This window comes from Hemibagrus wyckioides, linkage group LG11 (genome assembly GCF_019097595.1).
Source record: "Hemibagrus wyckioides isolate EC202008001 linkage group LG11, SWU_Hwy_1.0, whole genome shotgun sequence".
NCBI lineage: Eukaryota > Metazoa > Chordata > Actinopteri > Siluriformes > Bagridae > Hemibagrus > Hemibagrus wyckioides.
This window is the reverse complement of record NC_080720.1, coordinates 29,212,904-29,235,715: the sequence shown is the minus strand read 5'-3', so window position 1 is coordinate 29,235,715 and position 22,812 is coordinate 29,212,904. Positions and strand designations below refer to the sequence as shown.

The following is a 22,812-nucleotide window of genomic DNA, read 5'->3' as shown; positions in this document are numbered from 1 at the left end:
AGTTACGAGTTTTAAAATTAACTCAGCATAAATTCCTCTGGTGCCCCATATCAACAGGTTTGCATCGTGGGTAATATGTAGAAAGTAAAAATAGACCAATATGCTGTTGAAAGAAGATTAAACTAGGGGGAAAAATGCAAAACTTTAGAAAATTATGAGCTGATGGTTTTTTGAAGTTATGCACTGTCACGATTATTTTTTATGTATTTATTCATTAGCTTTGTGTTGTTTAGCTAGTGGGAACTGTGATGCTTTGTTTAATAGTGATATGAAAATTTTTGTAGTGACGACCGTACTGTGTTCATCTGATGATCTGCTGCCATCTAGTGGTAAGTACTACTACTGCTACAGCTACTGCTCATAATAATAATAATAATAATGATAATAATAATTGTTGTTGTTTCTATCCTGTCTGATTCCTGAATAGGTAATATGTAGTAGTTTGAGAGCAGTAGAGGACTAAATACAGAATAACAGTTACATAAGTACACTTGAGTGCAAAAGTTTGCATCCCCAGTGGCTTCTCAATTGGGAACAAGGCGGGTTGGAGGTGGTGGTGGTGGTGGTGGGGTGGGGGGTTGGGGTAGGGGGGGTCGTTTGGGGAGTGGAAATAGCTTTGGAAAAGAAAAAAAAAAAGTTATATGACTCAGCTGGTTCCAAAGGTAAGCGGTTCGGAAATATATGAAATAGGGCACACAAGTTATAGGAGAATATTTATAGGCTAGCGCACTCAGCTTCAGGGGGGGGGGGGTGCAAACTTTCGAACTAGTGTCATTTTTATCTCCCGTCAAACTCAGCAAAACGTGCAACTGTCTTTCCCTTCTGTTTTTTCCCCTTAAGAATTCGAACACTTTTTTTTACACTCTAGGAACTGTGTTAGTGTAAGCGTCACACAAGTGCTGCAACAGCACTGTCGGTGTAATGCGCGCGCTTCTCGGTTCTGCATGCGCGTTTCTGTTTACGAGAACCAGCAAGTTAGAACACAACCCGGTAGCGCGTGCGCGCGCTCTCTCTCTCTCTCTCACACCCTCTCTCTCTGTGGTTATGTGTGTGTGTGTGTCTCACTTCCGAGTGTTCGAATCGTCCAAATACACTCCCTCTTTAAACAAACACTCCCTATTTGGCGGGGCTCGCGCGCAGCTCGCGCTCTTTCCCCACCTGCGCGTTACTTTCTCACCTCCGTTAACGTTACCTAAGAACTACCAGAACGTTTTTTTTTTCTTTCCCAAGAACAACTTGTTTACTTGTTTTTTTTTTTCCTTTACGTTGGTTTGTTCAGTCGTGTTTTAGGGACACCGGTTGGATTACTGCGCGTTATCTGTTTCGCCGCTTTGTACCTGTTACGACTTGTAAGGACGTGCGTGTGTGTGTGTGTGTGTGTGTGTGTGTTTGCGCGCGCACTCCCAGGTGCAGTTCGGGCGCGGCTACAGCGCAAAAAAAAAAGTGTCGCGAGCGTGGTAGCGCCATGGCTGTGAACGAGAGGGCTGCGCGAGCTCTCAGGGACATCATCAAGCGGCAAGGCAACGAAACTTGTGCGGACTGCGGCGCTCCCGGTGAGTTAGATTCCGCATGGAGTGTTTCGTGTCTTTTAACTTTGTGTATGTGTGTGTTTGTGTGTGTGTGTGTGTGTGTCTGCGTTTTTGTGTGCGTGTAAAGGGGGTGTCCTTAAGCTGGACATGCACAAGTGTAGTCACGTGCCCAGCTATCAAGTTGTACTCTAATTGAAAATCTGGTTGCCAAGGTAACCCAGCTGAGAGAACATTCTAGCCTATATGCTATATCACTAAATAATACGCAGTAATACTACAAACTGCACTATAGTATTCGGTTCTTTGAGAAATAAAAGTTTTTTTTAGTGTTGTGAAATATATATTTTTTAAACATTACATGCTTCAAAAATTAGTTAATACACGTGTTACTAATTAACTAAAACTTTTATAAGTTTATAAATCTTTCAACACCAATATTGTGATATAATATTTTCTTCTTGCCCTGTAGAAATATTATTTAACTAATAACACTTAGTATGGTGTTATGTTATGTTAAGCTATAATCACCCCTACTGGATTCTTTTGCAGTAACAGCATTACACCACAACATACAGCATTAGCATAGCATAGTCTGTTAATGACAATCTAACACATACTGCAGTGGTTTTTGTTTTTTTTATTAAAACTATTTATGGGTATAATATTGTGGAACCTATATAAGACAAGCTACTTTGTAAAATCTGCCATTGTAAAAAAAAAACAACAAAAAAACGAATCAGCACCTTCCACGACAAATGTGCTGATATTATATTCTCCTCTATCCTCCATAAGTTCAGACTCTTCAGCAATACTTTTTTTCACACTTCTTTGTATGTTGAGGTTGATGATATGTTTCTTAACATCATATCTCACTTCCTGTCTCTCTCAGGCTTTAGAAACTCTCTCTCTAGCACCGCGGTGCAGGCGGCTCCCTGCTACAAGAATGGACACGTCCAAAGAGAAAATACCACGACGTCTGATAAAGCCTCACATAGCTCTTTAAAAACGCAAAGTTGAGGCTTGCTGCTTGGTGGAAAAATTAAAGTTGCGCTATTAAATGCTTTGTAATGCTTCATACACGACAGCGCTGTTGAATTCTCGACTCTGATTGGTCCGAAATTCTTGCGATCGTGTCAGATGTAATGCGCTTGTGCTAACATGTTTTTATTTCTATGGTAACGACGTATTAAGTCAGGCAGTGTGCATGATCTAAAGCTAATAGGTTAGTAAATTTTGGATGGTTTAGATAGTTATACTTGCGTCTAAGCTAATTATCGATATGCTGACGTTTTCTGGGATATTTGCGGAAGGAGTCTCCAGTTTTAGTGTCTTCTGATTTTGATCTAGCAGGAAGCTGTTTCGAGATTTGTTTCACTTTCAAAGCTCCATGCTTGCTTTTTTTCTCCTTCCTCTAGCACAAACTGTTCAGAAATGTAGTTTCTTGCTGATGTAATTTTGCCCTATGAGTAAGTAAAAGCCACACAGAGTGGAAAAGGAAATCGGTGAGTTTATGGAAGTGAAAATTTCATCATTTTTTTTTGCCCTAAGAACTGTGTGTGTGTGTGTGTGTGTGTGTGTATGTGAGAGAGAGAGAGAGAGAGAGAGAAAGTTTCAAGAAAAATTTAGTGGCTTATTTACACACCAGTGAGTGTGAAAGATAAAACGCACAGGTGTGGCCAAACCCAGATAAGCAGCAGAGTGTGAGTGTGTGGCTATAAAGAGTGGACATTCACCTTGGAGAAAGACTGAACATTGTTGTGTGTCGTCCAAAACTTGGACAAGAAGGTTGTGAAACTACAGAGTGCTTTTACACAACCAATGTCACATTCCTGAAATTCTCTCTCTCTCTGTCTCTCTCTCTGAAACTCTAAATGCTACTTTCCAAGTTTCAAGTTTGCAAAAAGACTCATTCCTTTTTCTTTTACTTATTACTTAATAGACATGATGTTAGAAGACACCCATCTGTTTCTCTTCCTCGTTTTGTGACTGCATTTTGAAGTTAAGTTTTGTGAAACACATCTAGCCATTCATGATATTGAACAGGGCTAAAAACTCACCTTTGTGCCACATTTTTATGTATCTTTAGGCGCCTTAGGTTCTAATTTTAATTGAGTGACATAATAATTAGAGAAAGCTTCTTTTTCTATTTTTTTTTTTTTTTTCGTTTCTTTTTATTCCTATAGTCTAGATCATGGATTTTTGTCTAGAATCAGTATGGATTTTTATATTTATTGCATAAACATTGATTCATTGCGTTGAGTTGTAAAGAAACCAGGGAACCCAGAAGAAACTCATGGAGATGGTCACTGATTATAATAAGACCTATAAAATGTAGACAATAATACATATAGTTTTTAATTAGCATGGTGGCTTAGTGGGTCGCAAGTATATACTGTAAACAAAATTAGTTTGTTCGTTTGCTCATCTTCAGTAACTGCTTTATCTTGATTTCTCCTTAAAGGGTTTCCTAAGCCCAAGTCCAAAGGCATGTGCTGTATGCTAATTGGCATCTCTAAATTGTCCGTGCTGGGTGAGTGTGTGATTGTGCCCTGCATTTGTTTGGCACTTCATCCAGGGTGCCTCATACCTTGTCCCCTGAATCTCCTGAAATAGGCTTCCCTGTGACCCTGTGTAGGATAAGCGCTAAAGAAAATGGATGGATGGATGGATGGATAGATGGATAATTAGCATAGGTATATAATCTGTACTTAAATGTTACTATAATTATTCTAACTAAGCACTTATACATGGCCTGATCCATGTTTCATTCTCTCACGATCATTATTGGCATTAGTCTATACAATACTGAAAAAAACAATAAAATCTGGCATTTTTAACCACATTATTTTAACACAATGTCTCATTAACCTCTTCCCTCTCTCTTATTGTTTTGTTTCAGACCCAGAATGGGGATCCTGTTCCTTGGGAGTGTTTATTTGCCTCATTTGTTCCGGCATCCACCGGAACATTCCCAACATCGGAAAGGTCAAATCTGCTCTGCTGTCCAACTGGGAGGACTCGGAAGTTCAGGTAACTGGAAAACACCGCTATGTCTTTATCTTATCGGGCTTATACCACAGCAGTGTCGAAAGTCTCAATTCCGATTAGTCAGAAGGTGTTGATTATCTTTCTTTAACAGGAGCTCTGACAGGAATTTCAGCTGCAGGGAAAATCGCAGGTTTATATTAATGCACTGCTGTTTTTAGTACGAATAGCTCACACAGGCACTTTGGTAGTTTGGTAGCCATGCCACGTTATCTATATCTAATAATGAATAAACTTGTTATTTATTAAATCAGTTTATTTATGTGGTTGATATATTTGTGGACAATGGAAGGAGTCTCCATTGTCAGTGCTTTGTAACTGTATGCCACAGGAAAGTTTTCATGATAAGCTGTTTCTTTTTTGTTTGTTTGTTTCATTAGCTAAAGAGTGAGAAAAAGGTATTGGGGTGTAATGATACACAAATATGATTCACTTTGAGCCCTGGTACTGGCTTCATAACTTCATTCAGTTTTGTTTGTTTCTTTTTGCACAAAATTTTCAAATTTTTGAGTCATTTTTGATTCCTAACAATCCATCCATCCATTTTCTATACCAGCTTTATTTCTAATTAGGGATCTGCTGGAGTTTATCCCAGCACACATCGGGCGAAAGGCTGATTCATAACCATTCAAACCACTTGTATAACACATACAGTGTATAAATAAACAAAAAATTGCTATGCACAGATTTGTAATACTATAAGTAAAATGTATCTGAAAAATAAACATAATCCAGAGGAAACGATCAACCGAAATATGTAATAGCATAACACAGCCTATTGTCTCATGGAAACAATAGCATATGACATCATCATGTTTGCAATTTGCTGTTGTTCAATTCCACTTGACATCTACTACCACATCTTTAATTACTTGTCTATAACATCATGCCTTGGTTTTGTTTTTTATTCCTCACTAATTGCCTCTTAATGAGGAAAATAATGTCAAAAAATGTTTAATTGCATGAATGGCAACCTTTGTGCTGTCATATAACTAACAAACTAAGAGTAAGGATATATCAGTTTATTATGATGTCATTTCACAGACCTCATTTTTGTTGTCTGCAACTATAGAATAATCTTAGTGAGAAATTTTCAGGCACACTATTCTGACTGATCTGTGTTTGTTACCCACACCTAATGTTCATCCTGCAGGTGTACAGTTAGTTCACAGACTAAAATGTTAGTCATCATCTAGCCTCAGTGTCTTGTGTGCTATTTGACGCTGCTGCTGACTGCATATTTTTTTGTGCAATGACACAAAAATATCTTATTGTTTATACCAGCAGATGAGATGTGCGTATTCATTATGTATAAGCCTGTGTTTTGTGTGTGTGTGTGTGTGTGTGCTTTATGTGTGTCTCAGTTCATGGCGGAGAATGGAAACGAGGCTGCCAAAAGTAAATTCGAGGCTTATGTGCCGGTGTACTACTATAAACCCACTCACAAAGACTGCCAGTAAGTCAGACCTAAGAACCGACTAATCTTTTTTTTTTTCTTTTTCCTTTTACAGAAGTGTTGACATATGTACTTTGAGTGCTGATTGTGGGTTCGGTTGGACTTAAGGTAGCCATCTGGTGTTTAACTAAGATAGAGCTAACATGCAGTCTGGTCCTGCACCAGTGCATAAGCATTAAACCTGCAGATAGAAACAGCACAAGGGTGTATATTATGGATTCATCAAAAGTTATTTCTTGCTCAAGTTTGTTGGTTACAACCACTACAGGTTTAAGAGCAAGGACTCACAGAGAGCCCAATTTAACCCATTAAAAACATGGCTGCTTATTATACAAACAGAAACAGCCACTGTATGGATTGATCACTAGCTACAGTGAAAGTAATAGAAAAGTTCTGTGGTCATTTTATTTTTCTGTAGCTTTACAGATGTGGCTTTATGTTCAAGCAAATTTTAGGATTAACATAAAGAAATATATCAAATATATATCAATAGACTTAAGTTGGGAGATTCCATGCGCGGAAATTTAATGAGAATATTCCAAAGGCAAACAATCCAGAACGAGTCAAGAAAACTGGCAGGGTCCCAAGAAACTGTAATAAGCAGTCCGCAATGTAAAACAAATCTGATTCACAAAGACAAAGGGCAAAAACAAAGAACATAATGTGGTCATACACTAGAGGCAAAACAGGCAGAGAAAATACAAGGCTTGGTACGTAGGGACACACACTGACAAAACCTCGTGCTGTGTAAACGCATTAGCTAGCTACAGCCTGAGTCAGAAATGTTAGTATTCTGGTGATGTTTCCATCTGGCAGTTGGGCATAGATAGATAGATAGATAGATAGATAGATAGATAGATAGATAGATAGATAGATAGATAGATAGATAGATAGATAGATAGATAGATAGATAGATAGATAGATAGATAGATAGATAGATAGATAGATAGATAGACAGACAGACAGACAGACAGACAGACAGACAGGCAGACAGACAGACAGGCAGATAGATAGATAGATGGCTTTGTAGGTAGCTGAGTACTAGTGATACTAGTAGTAATAGTAGTAATAATAAATAATAAATATTAGTCACTAATAATAAATACTAGTAGTAATAATAAACTAAATATTGTACCTTTGAATCTTTGGTGCTTGGCCCCTTAAAAACTTATAAACGTCAAAATGATCTGTGCTGAAAAATTTAAAAACTCAGATCCTCTTCACTCATAAAGCTCATGCAAGAATTTATCTTTTGAATTTTAGCCGCGTGGCAATTGCGTTAAAATATAAATATGTGCTAATGTGTGTATATGATGCACATTTTAACACATATCTGTGCATGTGTGTGTTCATAGAGTCCTGAAAGAGCAGTGGATCAGAGCTAAGTACGAGCGCCAGGAATTTACCCAAGACACGAAGCCTCTGGTGTACGAAAAGGGTGAGCATTAACCACCGTAACAAGAGATCAACATAACGATGAGTTGATTTACCAACAGACTGACCTACAGAAACTTCACTAACGCTATTTAAATCATGATTTTCTTGATAACAGGGACCAGAGATGGGGTGCTAATGAAGAGAGGGCGAGACAACGGGCAGTTCTTCAGCAGACGATTCGTCCTGTCTGAGAGGGAAGGGACACTTAAGTACTACACAAAGTTTGATGTGAGTTTTAAATACAGTTGATATACAGCACAACACTGTAGCAGGGCTGCAAAATAAATTCTATTCCAAACTATCGTTGCGTCTCAATCACCTCGCTAGTTCACTAGTCAGGGCACTGATCAGGGAGTCGGCTATTTTAAGGTCTCTCTCTCTCTCTTATTCTCTCTCTCTCTCTCAAATGTGAAATTTTTCCAGTACACTGGAACGGTTGCTTTCTAAAATAATCCCACAATGCATCGAAAAACCAGGGAGCATCAATGCTTGCTATGTTTCCTTACTGGAAATGACTTTTCTGAAGCCTCCCAACTCAAAAAAGGCCAAAATTATAGTCTACAAGTAGCTTGTTTTCGTTATTGTTGCTGCTCTTAAATGGTTATTTACTTTAAAGATGTTTAACTTGTTAAAAATTTCCACTAGCTAGCCCATGACACTGCTTAATAATAACTTGTGTGATGAAATTTATATGATATATAAAACAACTATTTTATATGTTTGGGTTTTTACGCCGGTGACTGATGAGGAAATTAGGGTTGTGTTAGCAGAAACTGTGTCATCAGTGTCCTAATGTGTAGTGAGTCAGAGTCTTTACCAGTGTACTCTCATGCACATGGAGCTAGGCAGCTGATTGAGACACATCCCAAAGTCACATTTGTGGCTTTTTATTGATTAGTTAAGCAAAATGGGCTGCATTATTAAAAGAATAAAACACAAGGGAGCACGTTGTCATAGGAAAATAATCAGTGACGGGTTGGAGTGATGAAGTGGAGTTACTATTAAAACGGCAAAGTTGATTCATTTCCAATAGCGCTAGTGTTTTAAACCTCTAACACCATAGTCATAATTTATTTTTCACACAATAATAACATTTTTATTTACAGAGAAATAACTTGCGCTTTTTCATCTAACGTCCACAAGTTAGTTCATTTGATTTGATTTTTAAAAGGTCGTTTTTGAACAGACCTGGCAACCGAGGTATTATACATTTTTTTCTAAAGTAAATGCAGTATTTGAAAGCTACACTATCATTTTTGTCACAAATGAATAATTTAGCACTTGCGGAAAGACAAGCTGTTTTATATTCCGGTCATATCTGAAATTGGGACACGCCATGAATACTGTGATGCTATGAGTGGTATAGGCTGGCAGTAAGATTGTAATTGTGCACATTTTCCTCCACACGCAGCTGCGAGTGCTGAGAATATAGATTGGGGTGAACGGGCTAGAGCGCTCCACTGTAATAGTGTTTAAAATATTCATGTGTGCTGAAGAAGGGCGTGTGTGACAGTGCTGGGAGGTTAAACACAGTTTGTTCTCTTCAGACCACTGCTTGAACAACCACTTTCCAGGGTCATTCCTGCTGGTCAAATATGTCAAACAAGTCAAACACACTTACCGGTCTGAACAACTCTGGAGTTTTGGGCCTAAGTAAGATGTTCCTACATGGGAACACAATTCAACACAATATTGTGTACTATAAATACCCAGGGGATGTACTAGTACAGTACTAGAACCATGATACTCAGGACATTTTAAAAGGTTTAAGGGATTTGATCAAAATTACTATGGAAGCTGCTGATTTCTGTTTAATGCAAGACAACAAAGATTGATCTGAAGCGTTACTGTTGTCTGTATCGCTTTTGCCACAATGCACGTATTAAATAAAAGTATTAGGATATGTTAATAAAAGAAAAACAAACAAAAAGTCTAGTCAGTTTGCAGGACAGATGACCTTGTGATTTATTGTTTCTCTGTAACATGACAAGCTTAACATGATGGTATCTTAATATATATATATATATATATATATATATATATATATATATATATATATATATATATTATAATAATTATCTATATTTATTTATAGGTATATGATAAAATATATTTTATCATATACCTGATATATACCTGATATAGGTATATAGGTATAGACCTTGTTCAAAAAAGGTAGTGCATAAAATCAATATATATATATTTTATCATATACCTTATAATTTTATAAGGTATATGATTAAATATATATATATTGATTTTATGCACTACCTTTTTTGAACAAGGTCTGAAGACTGAAAAGTCAGAACATATTGATTAAATATAAATATATTTATATATATAATCAATATGCTCTGATTTTTCAGTCTTCAGACCTCATGTAAAGAAGGTAGTGTATAAAATCACCTGCATAAAATACACAAAAAAAGTGAAGTTAAGTTATAAAACAAATGTTTTGTGTTGTTACACACCATTGTACATAGTTATGTAATGAGTTCCTGTTAAAACCAGATAATATCCAGGTCATTTTCCAATTCCAGCACATCCTGAACTGTTTTTATTCCTCTTCTACCAGTTCCTTGTTTTAATAAACATCTTGTCATACATTTCTATCCATTCATAGTTACATTTAATGCTGACAAACATTCACAACACAAGTTGGTTCCTGTTATTGCTTACGCTTTAGTCGATATAAACAGTAGTCCCTTAACAGGCTTTGAGAATTGAGAAAAAAATCATCATCCAGAAAACTGACCAGTCAAAAAGCGGCAAGATACAGCACTAATACTGGAGACTCATTCTATACAGTAAATGTTAAAGAAACATAGCAACAATTACTAATTCCATTTGTTGAAGGCATTTTGTAATTTGTTGCTACAGAGTTGATAATATGTTGGCACACTGATATACAGTGTCGGAGCTAGTGTTTGAGAAAATCAGTCAACAAAATCAGATTCAAGAATATTTAATGTATACTATGGTTAGAAAGAGTGATAGAACAAATTATCGAAGGTATGGATAAACATTAAATGATCATTCTTTCTTTGTCTTCTGCACCTTCAATCTTTCATTTGCTTTAATCTGCACATGAATTGTTTTTGTGCTCGAGTGTGTATGTGCGCTGATGATTTCTTTCTTTTCGTGCATCCACACAGGCTAAAGAACCTAAAGCTGTAATAAAGGTGGACACCATCAACGCCTCATTTCAACCGGAGAAGATCGGCAACCCTAACGGCCTCCAGATCACTTACCTGAAAGACTACAACACACGCAACATCTTCCTCTATCACGAACAAAGCAAGGTCAGGATCAAAAAGGGTCAAAAAGGTCAAATGAATGTAAGGAATAAAAAGTAAAAAGGGCTTTTATTGGAAAATAATCAATGATAGTGTGGGGTTAATCATTTTTTTTATAGATTGACAAATCATAATTTTATAGGGGAGCCTCTGAGGTTTGTTTCCCACTTCCAGGAGGCGTTCACAGAGTTTATGTTCTCTGCATTCTTTTTAGAACTGAGGGCATGATGCCTTTATTATCGCCACACATGCATTACAGCACAGTGGAATTCTTTTCTTCACGTATCCCAGCTGAGGAAGTTGTGGTCAGAATGCAGAGGCAGCTATGATACAGCACCCCTGGAGCAGAGACGGTTAAGGGCCTTGCTCAATTGCCCAACAGTGGAGCTTGGTGGTGTTGGGGCTTGAACCCCGAGCCTCTGATCAACAGCCCACAGCCTTAATCACATGAGCCACCACTTCAAGTGTTTCCTCTAATTTCTCAGGTTTCCTCCCTCAGTCCAAAAACATAGATTGTAGACTGATTGGCATCTCTAAATTGTCTGTAGTGTGTGAATGTGTGTGTGATTGTTCCCTGCGATGGACTGGCACCCTGTACAGGGTGTCCCCCCACTTGTCCCCAGAGTCCTCTGGGGTAGACTCCAGGCTCCTCACAACCCTGTGATCTAACATTATAGTTACGTTTACTTCCTGTCAACACTTACCACAGTATAGCACCTTTTTTCTCTTGAAATTAATATGAAAAACAACAAAAAAGCAGTTTACTGAGAATTTATTCCACCCTAAAGACTTAGATTTGGCAGAAAATGTACAGCTGTATGCAGTAAAAGATGGTGTAACTATTGATTTATTTTCTGTCAAGGATGTTTTGGTTTATCTGTAACCTGAGGAGGCATTTTTTTTGTCTTATTAACTTGAAGAGAACAAGTGAGAGAACGACAAACTTGTTTCCAGGACATTCCACAACATTGGAAATAATTATACCAAGTAAGCATGTATAAGCATGTTGTTTTGTAATAACGGCCAAATTGCTGTGCAAGAAGACACGGATGTGCTGCTCTAGGAACATAATCCAGCTCAAGCTGCATCACACCACACTGTTAATTATTAAATGTTTTTCAGTTTACTGAGAACATTAGGGCGTATGAGATTAATTTTTCTTTACTGTTCATTGTATTCAATCCAGTTCTCTCTCTCTCACTCTCTCACTCTATCTCTTTCTATCAGGAAATAGTGGACTGGTTTAACTCGATTCGAGCCGTCCAGCTTCACTACCTGAAAGTAGCTTTCCCCGGGGCTTCCGACCTCGAGGTGAGTAAATACAGGATATCAACACTGTCATGTTTCTGCCTATTGGTCAGTTCATTAATCTCAAATGAACTAACTGGAACAGTGTTTATGTAGTTATGAGAGTCAGGAATGTAAATCTGGACCTACTGATGGATCCTGGGAGTTTAGGGGGTTAATAATATGGTTAGAATTCACACACACACACATACACACACACACACACACACCCTCACACACGTCTATGTACACTCCTCTTCTTCTTTTCAGTTCCTGTTCATATGTTGGACTCTTTACTCTGCTATTGTGTGGTTCTAAATACCACACATGCGTGTCATGTTCTGGTAAGCTAAAAAATCAATTAAAATATGGCAACAAAACCTGCTGTTGTGGGTGAAAGATTAGTACGATACACTATAGTCATTTATTTATTTATTTATTTATTTATTTATTTATTTATTTATTTATTTATTTATTTAACTTATTTATTCATTTTGATTAAAGTTCACCCAAAAAAGAGCATTTTCAGGCAGGATTAATGCATATCTAGGATTTAGGCTCTAACCACTAAAAGTCAGTAAGTCAGTAAACAAGCAACATGATTACCGAGTCCCGTATTAAGTCAAAAAGAATAATTAATCATAGGCAAAATAGCATCTGTTGGGGCTCCATAAGCTTGAAAGCTAGCATAACTTTGCTACATAGTTCACTAGCAGGAACGTGCTCCCTTCTCCAGGTAAAAATAATCGATAAAAACAAAGCTAGATACTGAATACGTTCAGCTCTGAGTGAGCAGAATGAAATAAATGAGTCCTGAAATTCACTGAAGTGAATGAATCCATTGGTTTTCTTCTTATTGTTTTTGTTCCTCTATATAGATTTTTATATTATTTTATGTTGCCAATCACATTAAATATCTCATATCCTCATGTGCTCTTTCTTCCAGTTAAAACCCAAATTGACGCGAAACTTCCTGAAAGAAGGCTACATGGAGAAGACAGGGCCAAGGGTAAGATCCCACACCGATTACTGTTACATCATGTGTTATTCGACACGTTCAGCGAAGAGCCAGACGTCTGTACAGTACGTAAGCGTCTCATAGCTCCAGGGTTTAAACCTGAGCTCCGGGTCCTCTGAGGAGTTTCTCATGCTCATTACACATTCAGGTGCTACTGTTTTCTCCTCCGTCTGGAAAACATGTCCCGTTCGCTGCTCTGAGAAAACCCTTAAATGTAGCAGACGACATTTTCTTCAACATACCCGGACATATACAGTATGGCATTGTAGTGAAAACAGAACAAAAATATACTAAGGATATTTCAATAAAATTACAATAAACAACACAGGTTGGATAGGGAAATAAGGATATGGAAATTCTGCGGAAAATTTATGTCAGCACATTAAACATTTATTTTCATGGTTTATAATGATTCTGTGCACTGAGCCTTACTTGGGCTCGTATCAGTTTCCCACCTTTGTGTCATACCTGCAGCAGGCTCCGTTTTATGAACTTACAGATTAGCCCCACAGATTGGCAGCATTACAATGAAGTACTGACCAAACCAGTGGAATCAGATTCTAAAGCTAAAGCAGGACTTATTCCTGAGAAGTTTTACAAGCTGAAGTTAAGAGTAGAGACTGTGGGAAACACACAAAAGCTGCTACATTGTAGTGGGTGTGGTCTTAATAATAATAATTATGAATAGCGGTGGAATCTGTGTGTGTATTGTACTCATGTTAGATGCATGTGAATCGTACAGGGCTTTGACTGAATGCATGTTGACCCAAATCTGTGGAAAATCTTTTGTAACTGTTGAAAAATTGCAAGGGACTGACATATTTTTGACTAATCCTTGCATATATCATATATACATATATATATATATATAAATGTCAATAATGGGCTGTCAGGGCCAGCAAGGCCTTCTCTGCTGGCCTAAACAGCAGTGATCTGAATCACTGACTTGCATTTTAATATATTTAATATATTTTTCCATGAATGTGTATTAAATTATTCCCAAGAGTCTATTCTCTACATTTCATAGCTTTTCTCTTGGTTGTGCTGCTTCCAGTAGTGTATATTTATGATAACAATATTTATCCTTATATTTATCATATTTCAGCCAGTGGCTGACATCATGTGTTGCCAGTGTGAAAGAAATCTGCCTTAAAGCCTTCAGAATCAATAGTGCAGGCGACCGTAGCTTAAAATAAGTGGCAATGAAATTGTTACATTAACCAATCAGATTTCTAGTTGGCGTCACTGGGGCCATCTAGCCGGCATACGATTACTTCAGCAATTTCCCATCTTTTGATTGGATAATTGGAGTAGTCAGAGGCAGCGAATCGCACAAACTAAATAAAAAATATATATTTTAACTCACAATGGCTGACACAGGAGAAGAAATTGATTTTTTTTTTTTTTTTGACTTTTTCTTTGTGAGGTGTGAAATACTGTAGTCTAATTTCTTTTTTACTTTGCTATTTAACGGTTTATTAGTATCTATTGCCGTGGCGTCATGATGGTATAGAGGTGGATTAAATCAGGAAGGACAGCAGTGAAGGCCTAGGTATGAAATGCATGGCCTGCCACTGGTATATATACATTTAAATTTTTTTTTTCTATTATAATGATTCATACTGTTATTTACTCAATAGCTACTGCACATATTTACCACCCATATCCTTGCTATGTATTTATTTATTTATTTATTCACTCTTTATATCTCTACATTTTCACCCTTCACTTTGTTGCTTTGCACACTGCTAATGATTATCACAACTTTTCCAACTTTGAATGGTCAAGTCTCTATTTGTAACTTTTTCGAAGCTAATATATTTTGTTTATTCATGAGAGTAATGAGGGACTTACACTGAATAGGTGAAAACAGTCAGGTAACAACATAATGGGAGGATGGGTTAGGACTGGGTCGGGTTCCATCTTTGGTTTATTCAAAAATCAGGGATAAAGGAAATAAGAGTTTTGATTTATGAATCAGTTTGTGAATCTGAATATACTGTGCTTATACGTCTGGGACAGAAAATATTAGGTAAATGAAATAGTAATAAATGATATCTTAGCTTCATTTCTTTTTCTCTATCTGCCTTTATCACTTTCTTCACAGCAAACAGAGGGTTTTAAGAAGCGCTGGTTCACACTGGACCACAGGAGATTAATGTACTTCAAGGATCCTCTGGTAGGACTGGTTTCTTTTTTTGCTTCCTCCTTTGCTCACATTTCCTGATTAGAAGTGTTGGAATGTGGTCTTGAAAAGATAAATCTGACAGTAGTTTAGATAAGCTGCTGGTATTCGGTCTTTAACTATGCAGATTTTTCATTTTAACAGACATTTTCCTCGTTCACACTGTTATACCTGCTGTGGTCCTGTTCTACTGGTAGCAGTACTGATAGTCTGACCTTATTAAACTGTAAACGAATTAAAACGATGTGAGCATTAGTAAGTCCATCACATGTGATAAGAGTAATATCATGCAATATTCATGTTAACATATTTATATAAACAGCCTGACTTTTGAGAAATTATTTAGCCGTTCAGCTTCAATTTACAAACAGAATTTCATTTTTCGTTTCCCTGGAAATATTAGACTGAACTTAAATATAAAATAGTATTAAAAAGCACAAGTGCACATTTTGCCTGAAATTGTAGAAGTAATGCATCAGTATGCACCCTTCGTTGTTCATGGAAATAGAATTCCTTATTCTGTATTTATATTCCTTATTCCAAGTTAAGTGAGAAAAATATTTGTAAATCAGCTATTTTGTATAGTTGAGCCAGTTTTAGTAATGAAATGTAACACTAACACTGTAACATTATATTATATTTTATTAATAAGATTATTACTGTGAAATACTATTACATATTTTATGTCTCCAAAGATATTGTCGACATTGCTGTAATGAAGAGGAAGACATGGTTTATTGCGTAAGCAATGGTATTGCTATAAAATCGGATATAGTGAGGCAAAATTGCTAAATAATGTCCAGAAAACAAGGGTTGGGTTTCTGTACCTAGTGACTCACTCACTGTTCGAAATCATTTAGAACAGGAAGCAGGTTTTATAATACCTCAAGATACTAAGCCAGGCTATGCGGTGTGTGTGTGTGTGTCTGTGTTTGGCAGGATGCATTTGCTAAAGGTGAGGTGTTCCTGGGTCACAGAGACCTGGGTTACAGTGTCAGTTCTGGCTTACCAGCCAGCACCCAAAGAAACGGCGCCTGGCAACATGGCATCACCATAGTGACACCTGAACGCAGTTTTCTGTTCACCTGTGAGACAGAGGTGGAGCAGCTGGATTGGCTGAAGCACTTTAATCAAGTCATCAGCTTGCCGATGTCGCCGCAGGAGTACAGCAGTGAGTGAGCCTGCAAGCATTTTTAATACTGTTTAATACTGAATGATGGGTACCTTTGGTTAAGGCGGGTGTTTTCTAGTTGAGATGTATTTAAGAATCCGCCAATAAATACGATGTAAGCATAAGGTATTCTGGATCATGTAATCACATTAAAATGTCTTTTGTTCTTCTTCTTTTTCAGTGGAGGCCCTCTTCAAGCATAAACACTGACTGATTCACGCACTTTTCTTGACCCCAGACCCATCACCTCTTGATATACTCGAGAATGAAACACTACTTGTTTATTTTTATACATTGGAGTATTTGAGTACTTTAAGAGCTAGTGTGTTTACTGTAATTACCAAGCCAAGCAGCCAAGGAGATCAAGACCCATTTCAATACTGGTCACTTTAAAAAGTTTTTTTTTTTTTTTTTGCTTTCTTTATTGTGTATTTTTTGGATATGATATGAATTGTGTTGTTGTGCATTAATTAATACATAATCTAATCCAACAAACTACTGATGTGAAATATTGGTCCTAGTTTAAATTGCTGAGGTGGAGATTTGTTTTGTCTTGAGGTGCCCTCTACTGGTGAGGTTATGCCTTGTAATGCTGAGTTTTTTTTTAATGGAAAAATCCACCTTGCTTGACCTGTATATCAATATTATAATTATCTTGTTTAGCAAAGTATTGATATTCTGACTTGTTTGGGTTAAACTCAATGCTTCCCTTAATTCATCTTCTAGAGACAGTGATGCAGCAGCACTTTAAGGCCTTAACAAAGATGAAGCCGCTGTAGAAAGCTTACAGGCCTCTCTGTTTTGTTTTTGCTCTTCTCCAGAACTGCAGGTGGCACTATAAAAAAAGTCATGTATCTTAAAATACACTGGCATGATCACACCTCATTTATAACAACCAATCACATGCTTGGTCGCCTAGCGACCTGTCTACCAACGAATTAGGTCATGTTGTTTGTGGAAGTCAAACAAACATTATCTACGTAATGTAAACGTAACTGTGCTAGCGATGCCCACTTATGACAACAGCGAGGGACTCGGACACTAACTCATGTGAATGTAAAAAATATAGCATTACTACCTAACAAAATAGCACCAGCATCACTACAGACGTCTCAACATTTTTCAATAACTAGCTTCGGTTATGGCTTTCAGGGTGGATTTTTTTCCTTTAACAAGTTCATGGCATGCAGTGTAATTAGTTCTTTTTACTTTTTATACCTTTCTTGGCTTAAAAATAACTTTCCACCAGATGTTTAATACAAATGAATGATAATGTAATCTAAATCTTCACAATAAATACACTGAACAGCAATAGAAGAGTGTCATGGATTTCAGAGAGAGTGTAAATGTGCTAGCATAATGGAGATGGAGATAATTATTCTTAGTGTTGGATGATCACGTGTGAGTATGAGGGAGTGTGTGTGTGTGTGTGTGTGTCTGTGTGTGTGTGCTCACTGGCATTGATGAAATGGCACCCTGGTGTTCAAAGACGAACTCGGGCAGCCCAAAGTGAGCGTCTCCTAAATCTAACATGTCATGTGCAGTCACACTTGTGTGTGAGTGAGAGTTTTAAGAGGCGAGTGACAGAGAAAGAGGGACAAAGAGAAAGAGACAGTTGGATAGGAGAGAAGAGAAGGGAACTTAGCAAGACAGCTAATTGAAGCAGAGAACTCACATATTCAAACCTCAACTCTTAACGCTTATCAACCACGCTTTGGATGAAGGACACAAATTCCACAACCTGGATGGAAACATTAAAAGCTACCTGCATTGCAGATGAAGGAAGCCCCAGAAAGCTGTGTTTGTGTTTCCAGAAACTTCCATTTAGTTTTATGGACGCTGATCGTTGATAGACCAACTGGACAATTCAAGATTCGGATAATGGGATTGTTCAAGACTCATGAATTGATATCTCTAAGGACTAGTCCATCATGTCTATATCTTTGTTGATGTTTTAAGAGGAAAAAGAGGAACCTGTTTACCTTAGACCTGTTGGAATTTTAAAGAGATGGTTCCCTCTACTGCCCATTAAAGCACTCTGAGTTTTTTTGTTTGGCCTTTCCAGTTGAGTGGCATTCTGTGGATCATGAGCTTGGTGCCCAATGCCAGCATCTCTGTCCCTTCCAACTCGGGCACCAGTGGAACAGGAAGTGGCTCAAGCGGAGGTGGAACAGGCAACGTGTGGGTAACTCCTCTTCTCGGTGCTACTCTGATCACCATGTGCATCCTTGGTGTGGTAGGAAATGTTTACACGCTGGGTGTGATGCGCTCTGCAGTTTTGCGGCGCTCTGGGTCCATGTATGTCTTCATTGTTAATCTGGCGGCAGCTGACCTTCTCTACCTGGGCACCATTCCATTTGTGGTATGCACCTATTTTTTCCATGACTGGTACTTTGGTGAGACAGGTTGTCGGGTCCTGCTTAGCCTCGACCTGCTCACCATGCATGCCAGTGTCTTCGCCCTTGTGGCCATGAGCCTTGAACGGTATCGTGCCGTGGCATCACCATTCCGTGCCCGTCGCTCTGCCACTGACTCCGCCCGACGTCACTGGCTAGCAGCTCTTGCCATCTGGGGTGCTGCCTTGGCACTCACACTACCCATGATGGTGATGATCAGGCTGCGGGAGGGGCGTCCAGGAGCCTCCGGTCTTGTCAAGCGCATCTGCTTCCCCACATGGACGCCTGAGGCATTCAAAGCCTACCTCACTGTTTTGTTTTTCACTAGCATGTTGGTGCCAGGGCTAGTCATGGTGGTCCTGTACACAGGGTTGGCACGACACTACTGGATAGCGCAGTCCAACCTCACACGTGGAGGAGCAGGAAACAGGAACAGCATCCGTCTTTCCACCTCTTCTTGCCCGTCTAGGCGAAAAAGGCTTAAGCACAAGGTGGTCTGCATGATCTTTTGCATCGTCGTGGCTTATTGGGCATGCTTCCTGCCTTTTTGGGGGTGGCAGATGGCCAAATTGTTCTCAGCCGAATCCCTGCGCTCACTGACACCTGCCACACACACCTATGTCAATTTCTTTGTTACGTGCCTTACTTATGGCAACAGTTGTGTGAACCCACTGCTCTACACATTGCTCACCCGCAATTATAAAGACTACCTGGCGCAGAGGGGACAGGCTTCAAGCTCCAGCCGCGTCGACCAGGGCTCGGGGTCAGGGATCAATGATCTGTAGATGAAATGATCTATGAGGGGAACGGCTGACATGGAAAACATCTTCCTAATATTATACCACAACCACAGTTGATTATTTTTAATATTCCCATCCCTGGTCCTGGAATACCCTGTCTTGCAAATCTTTTTTGTTTCCCTTAATACAACTTTCAACTTAGGAAAGGATGTTATTAGCTAAATAGGTCACTTCAGGACCAAGGGGTACTTCAAGGGTTGGAAACCTGTGGGTTATATAGTATGGTATATGGTTGTGACCCCTGGACAGAATAGTTTTACCTGTTCAAACTAGCCTAATCTGGCTATTTTACCTGTTATGACTGGATGTTTAGTGCAGGAGTATTCAAGTCATATGAAGTCAGGAAAACTTGTATTGTCATCCCATCCACATGCATGCAGACAGTACAATGAAATCATGTTTGCCCAGGACCAGGGTTCAACACAATACAAGTGCACAAAGGACTATGACTGGGAACCACTGCCACATAGATTATGTAATGACTTGAGCAACCATCAGATCATTTTTAAATTCATCTGAAATTTTGGACAAAGACTGGTACATGAAGGACATCCAACGTCCCAGACAGCTGATGATTTAAACAAGCTGCTTGATACAACTTTCTGAAGCTACAGGTTGCCATGGATTGATCTTAATTTGTGACCTGGACTATTGTTAGTGCTATGTTTATATTTAAGACAGATAATGTCTTCATTATGTTTGATATCCTGAACAATGTTAGCACAGCCAACTTCTAAAGGTGTGTTTTGTTGTGTTTAGCCATACTTTAAAGATCTCTAAAGATAAAATAAACATTGCAATCTCTTATCACTAAAATCACCAGTGCTACTGATATTGTTATGGGAATGGACACACTGAAATGCAGGTACGTGTGTACACATCTAACCGTTAATGCAAATTGAAATACGTATGTGTGTAGTCATGGATAACTCCAGGTTGGACATGTCTGTACTGTTCCTTTTCTCTCTGGAATGTTACTCCAGGCTGATAAATTCCTCACTTTCGGCCACAGGGCTTTTCGAGTAGCAATGTAAATTATTCCTACTCAGCTGTGACGGCAGATAACAATGCTGACAATACAGATGACCGGATTAATGCAGGATGAACCATGTGACCTCAGGCTTGGTGAAATCATTGTGGTAGCGTCACTGATGAGTCTTGCTGAAATAGGATCATTTATATTAACAATTTATTACTTAAGACAGTAAATATGGTATGTGTAGATATCTGTAGATAGGCATGAACCTCTAAAACAAACTGAAGTACTGAATTGGTGTGAACTTACTGAAAAATTGTACTGTCACACATATGTATGTTTCCTGATTTTTAAATGCAAAGAAACTACTGGCCCTGGTTTCTTAATCATTATTTCCTAGTACAGATTTTTCCTAAAAGCCCAAAGTTCCTAATAAATTATGTCACTACAAATATTGTCATTAGCAAAGCATAGATATAACATAAGTAAGGAATAAAGAAAATAATCAACAATAGGATGACTTGATGTGTTACCATTCTAAACTGTCCTTTACTATGGGGTCAGGGTGGTCAACTTTTTTCCAGAATTTTCAATTTCTAGCTCAGGTTTTTATATCTCAGCTCAGGTTTTTATATCTATATATGTATAGGTTTTTATATTTAACAAATTATAACTAATTTGTTAAAATGAATTCAAATAAAGCCCCACCCCACATCCTCCAATTTATTTGCATACGTCTGTATTCATTCTCTATGTCAGTAGCTTTTTTTGTGTGTAGCTACTGGAACCAAATGAAAATCAGCTCCGAAAAGGTGATGACAAAATCATAAAACTGCATGTTTTGACACCAAAACTGTCAGAGGAATGGTGTAGCCTGCACATGACATCCTCAGACCTCAATTCTCCGTAAGTAGGTCCTCTGTGCACTAGGTCTCTCGTGTACCTGAACAATCAAGTTTGCTAAAGGGACCTTTTGAACTGTTCGTTCATTTTTCAGGTTCTGTATTGTACAGGAAAACAGATTTCCGCGCAGCTGAATGAACTTCAATGCACCAGAAGTTTACTTTTCCTTTCCCTAGTTCATTTTCATTTGCTGTACAGGTGTGAAGCCAGCACTGTGATCGAGTGTGCACTCCATAATCTCAGACGGCTTTAATGCCCCCTCTGTGCCCAGCCTGTGAGGTCAGCAGGAAGATTGAGTGCTTGATGCAGTGTGAATTACTATAGACTCAGGACTTGGCAAACTTTGAGGTTAACACTCATGGTCCAGCCCAGTACAAACACACACACACACATACACACACTACAGATGTCAGATGTCAGCAGTAGTCGGTGTCTATGTGAATCTGCAGAAGTTTATATGGCCAAAAGTTTGTGGACGGATTGATTCCCTCTTCAAGCTTCACATTTTTGGGAAGGAATTTCCACTAAATTTTAGAGCATGGCTGTGGGGATTCACCAATTAGGCCACAAGAGCATTATTAATGAGGTCAGGCCCTGAAATTGGGCAGCAAGACTTACGGCACAGTCGTTGTTCCAGTTGTTCAGTGGGATTGAAGTCAGGGTTCGGTGTAGCCTACTCAAGTTCTTCCACTCCGACCTTTCCAAACCATGTCTCCATGGAAACAGGATTCCAGTGATGGGAATTTGTAATTCTAAAGCATACAATGACATCCTATTGCATTTTGTGCTTCCAGATTTGTCTGATGTGATGTGATGTGATGGTTAAGTGTTCATAAACATTTGCCCATGTAGAATTTTAAAACATCACATATAAAAAGAGACTTAGGTGGACAAGATGTGTCAGTATTTTAAACAGGTATGCTTAAATCAACCATCTGGGCTCCCCATGCAAGTTGTTATCCATGTGTAGTTCATGCCTCTGAGATATCTAGATTTTTCTTAAGTTTATAGCTATAGTTTTCCATAGCATCTAGAGCACCACCTTTAAAGACTTTCCTACTAAGCCCCAAATAATAAGGTATAATGATTTTTCCCCCTTTTTTCTCTGTAATCTTATTTAATAAGGAATTGTTCATGTTATGAAAGTTTGGTTTATTATCTGAAGAAACAAAATGTCAATTAATATATTATGTGTTAGTTAATGTAAATGCTGAAGTTCATGGTTTGGTTTATGTTCACTAATACTTTAAATAGTTTAGGGAGCCTAATGGAAAGCATTTCCATATCAAACCATATAAGAAGAAATCAGACCA

General features: G+C 38.2%; 2 protein-coding genes across 2 annotated transcripts; both read left to right on the top strand.

Moving 5' to 3' along the window:
• The first annotated feature begins 1,117 nt into the window (after nt 1-1,117).
• On the top strand, nt 1,118-17,741 carry zgc:92360 (uncharacterized protein LOC436988 homolog). The gene is made up of 11 exons (XM_058403484.1): nt 1,118-1,553; nt 4,429-4,559; nt 5,939-6,030; nt 7,386-7,468; nt 7,583-7,695; nt 10,623-10,769; nt 11,991-12,074; nt 12,997-13,059; nt 15,176-15,247; nt 16,193-16,424; nt 16,606-17,741. Exons 1-11 carry the CDS (start codon nt 1,466-1,468, stop codon nt 16,632-16,634), a joined length of 1,134 nt encoding a protein of 377 aa, XP_058259467.1. The 5' UTR covers nt 1,118-1,465; the 3' UTR covers nt 16,635-17,741.
• A 769-nt stretch (nt 17,742-18,510) lies between these two features.
• On the top strand, nt 18,511-19,605 carry uts2r4 (urotensin-2 receptor 4). The gene has a single exon (XM_058403485.1). The coding sequence runs from the start codon at nt 18,511-18,513 to the stop codon at nt 19,603-19,605; it is 1,095 nt and encodes a 364-aa protein (XP_058259468.1).
• The last annotated feature ends 3,207 nt before the right edge of the window (nt 19,606-22,812 follow it).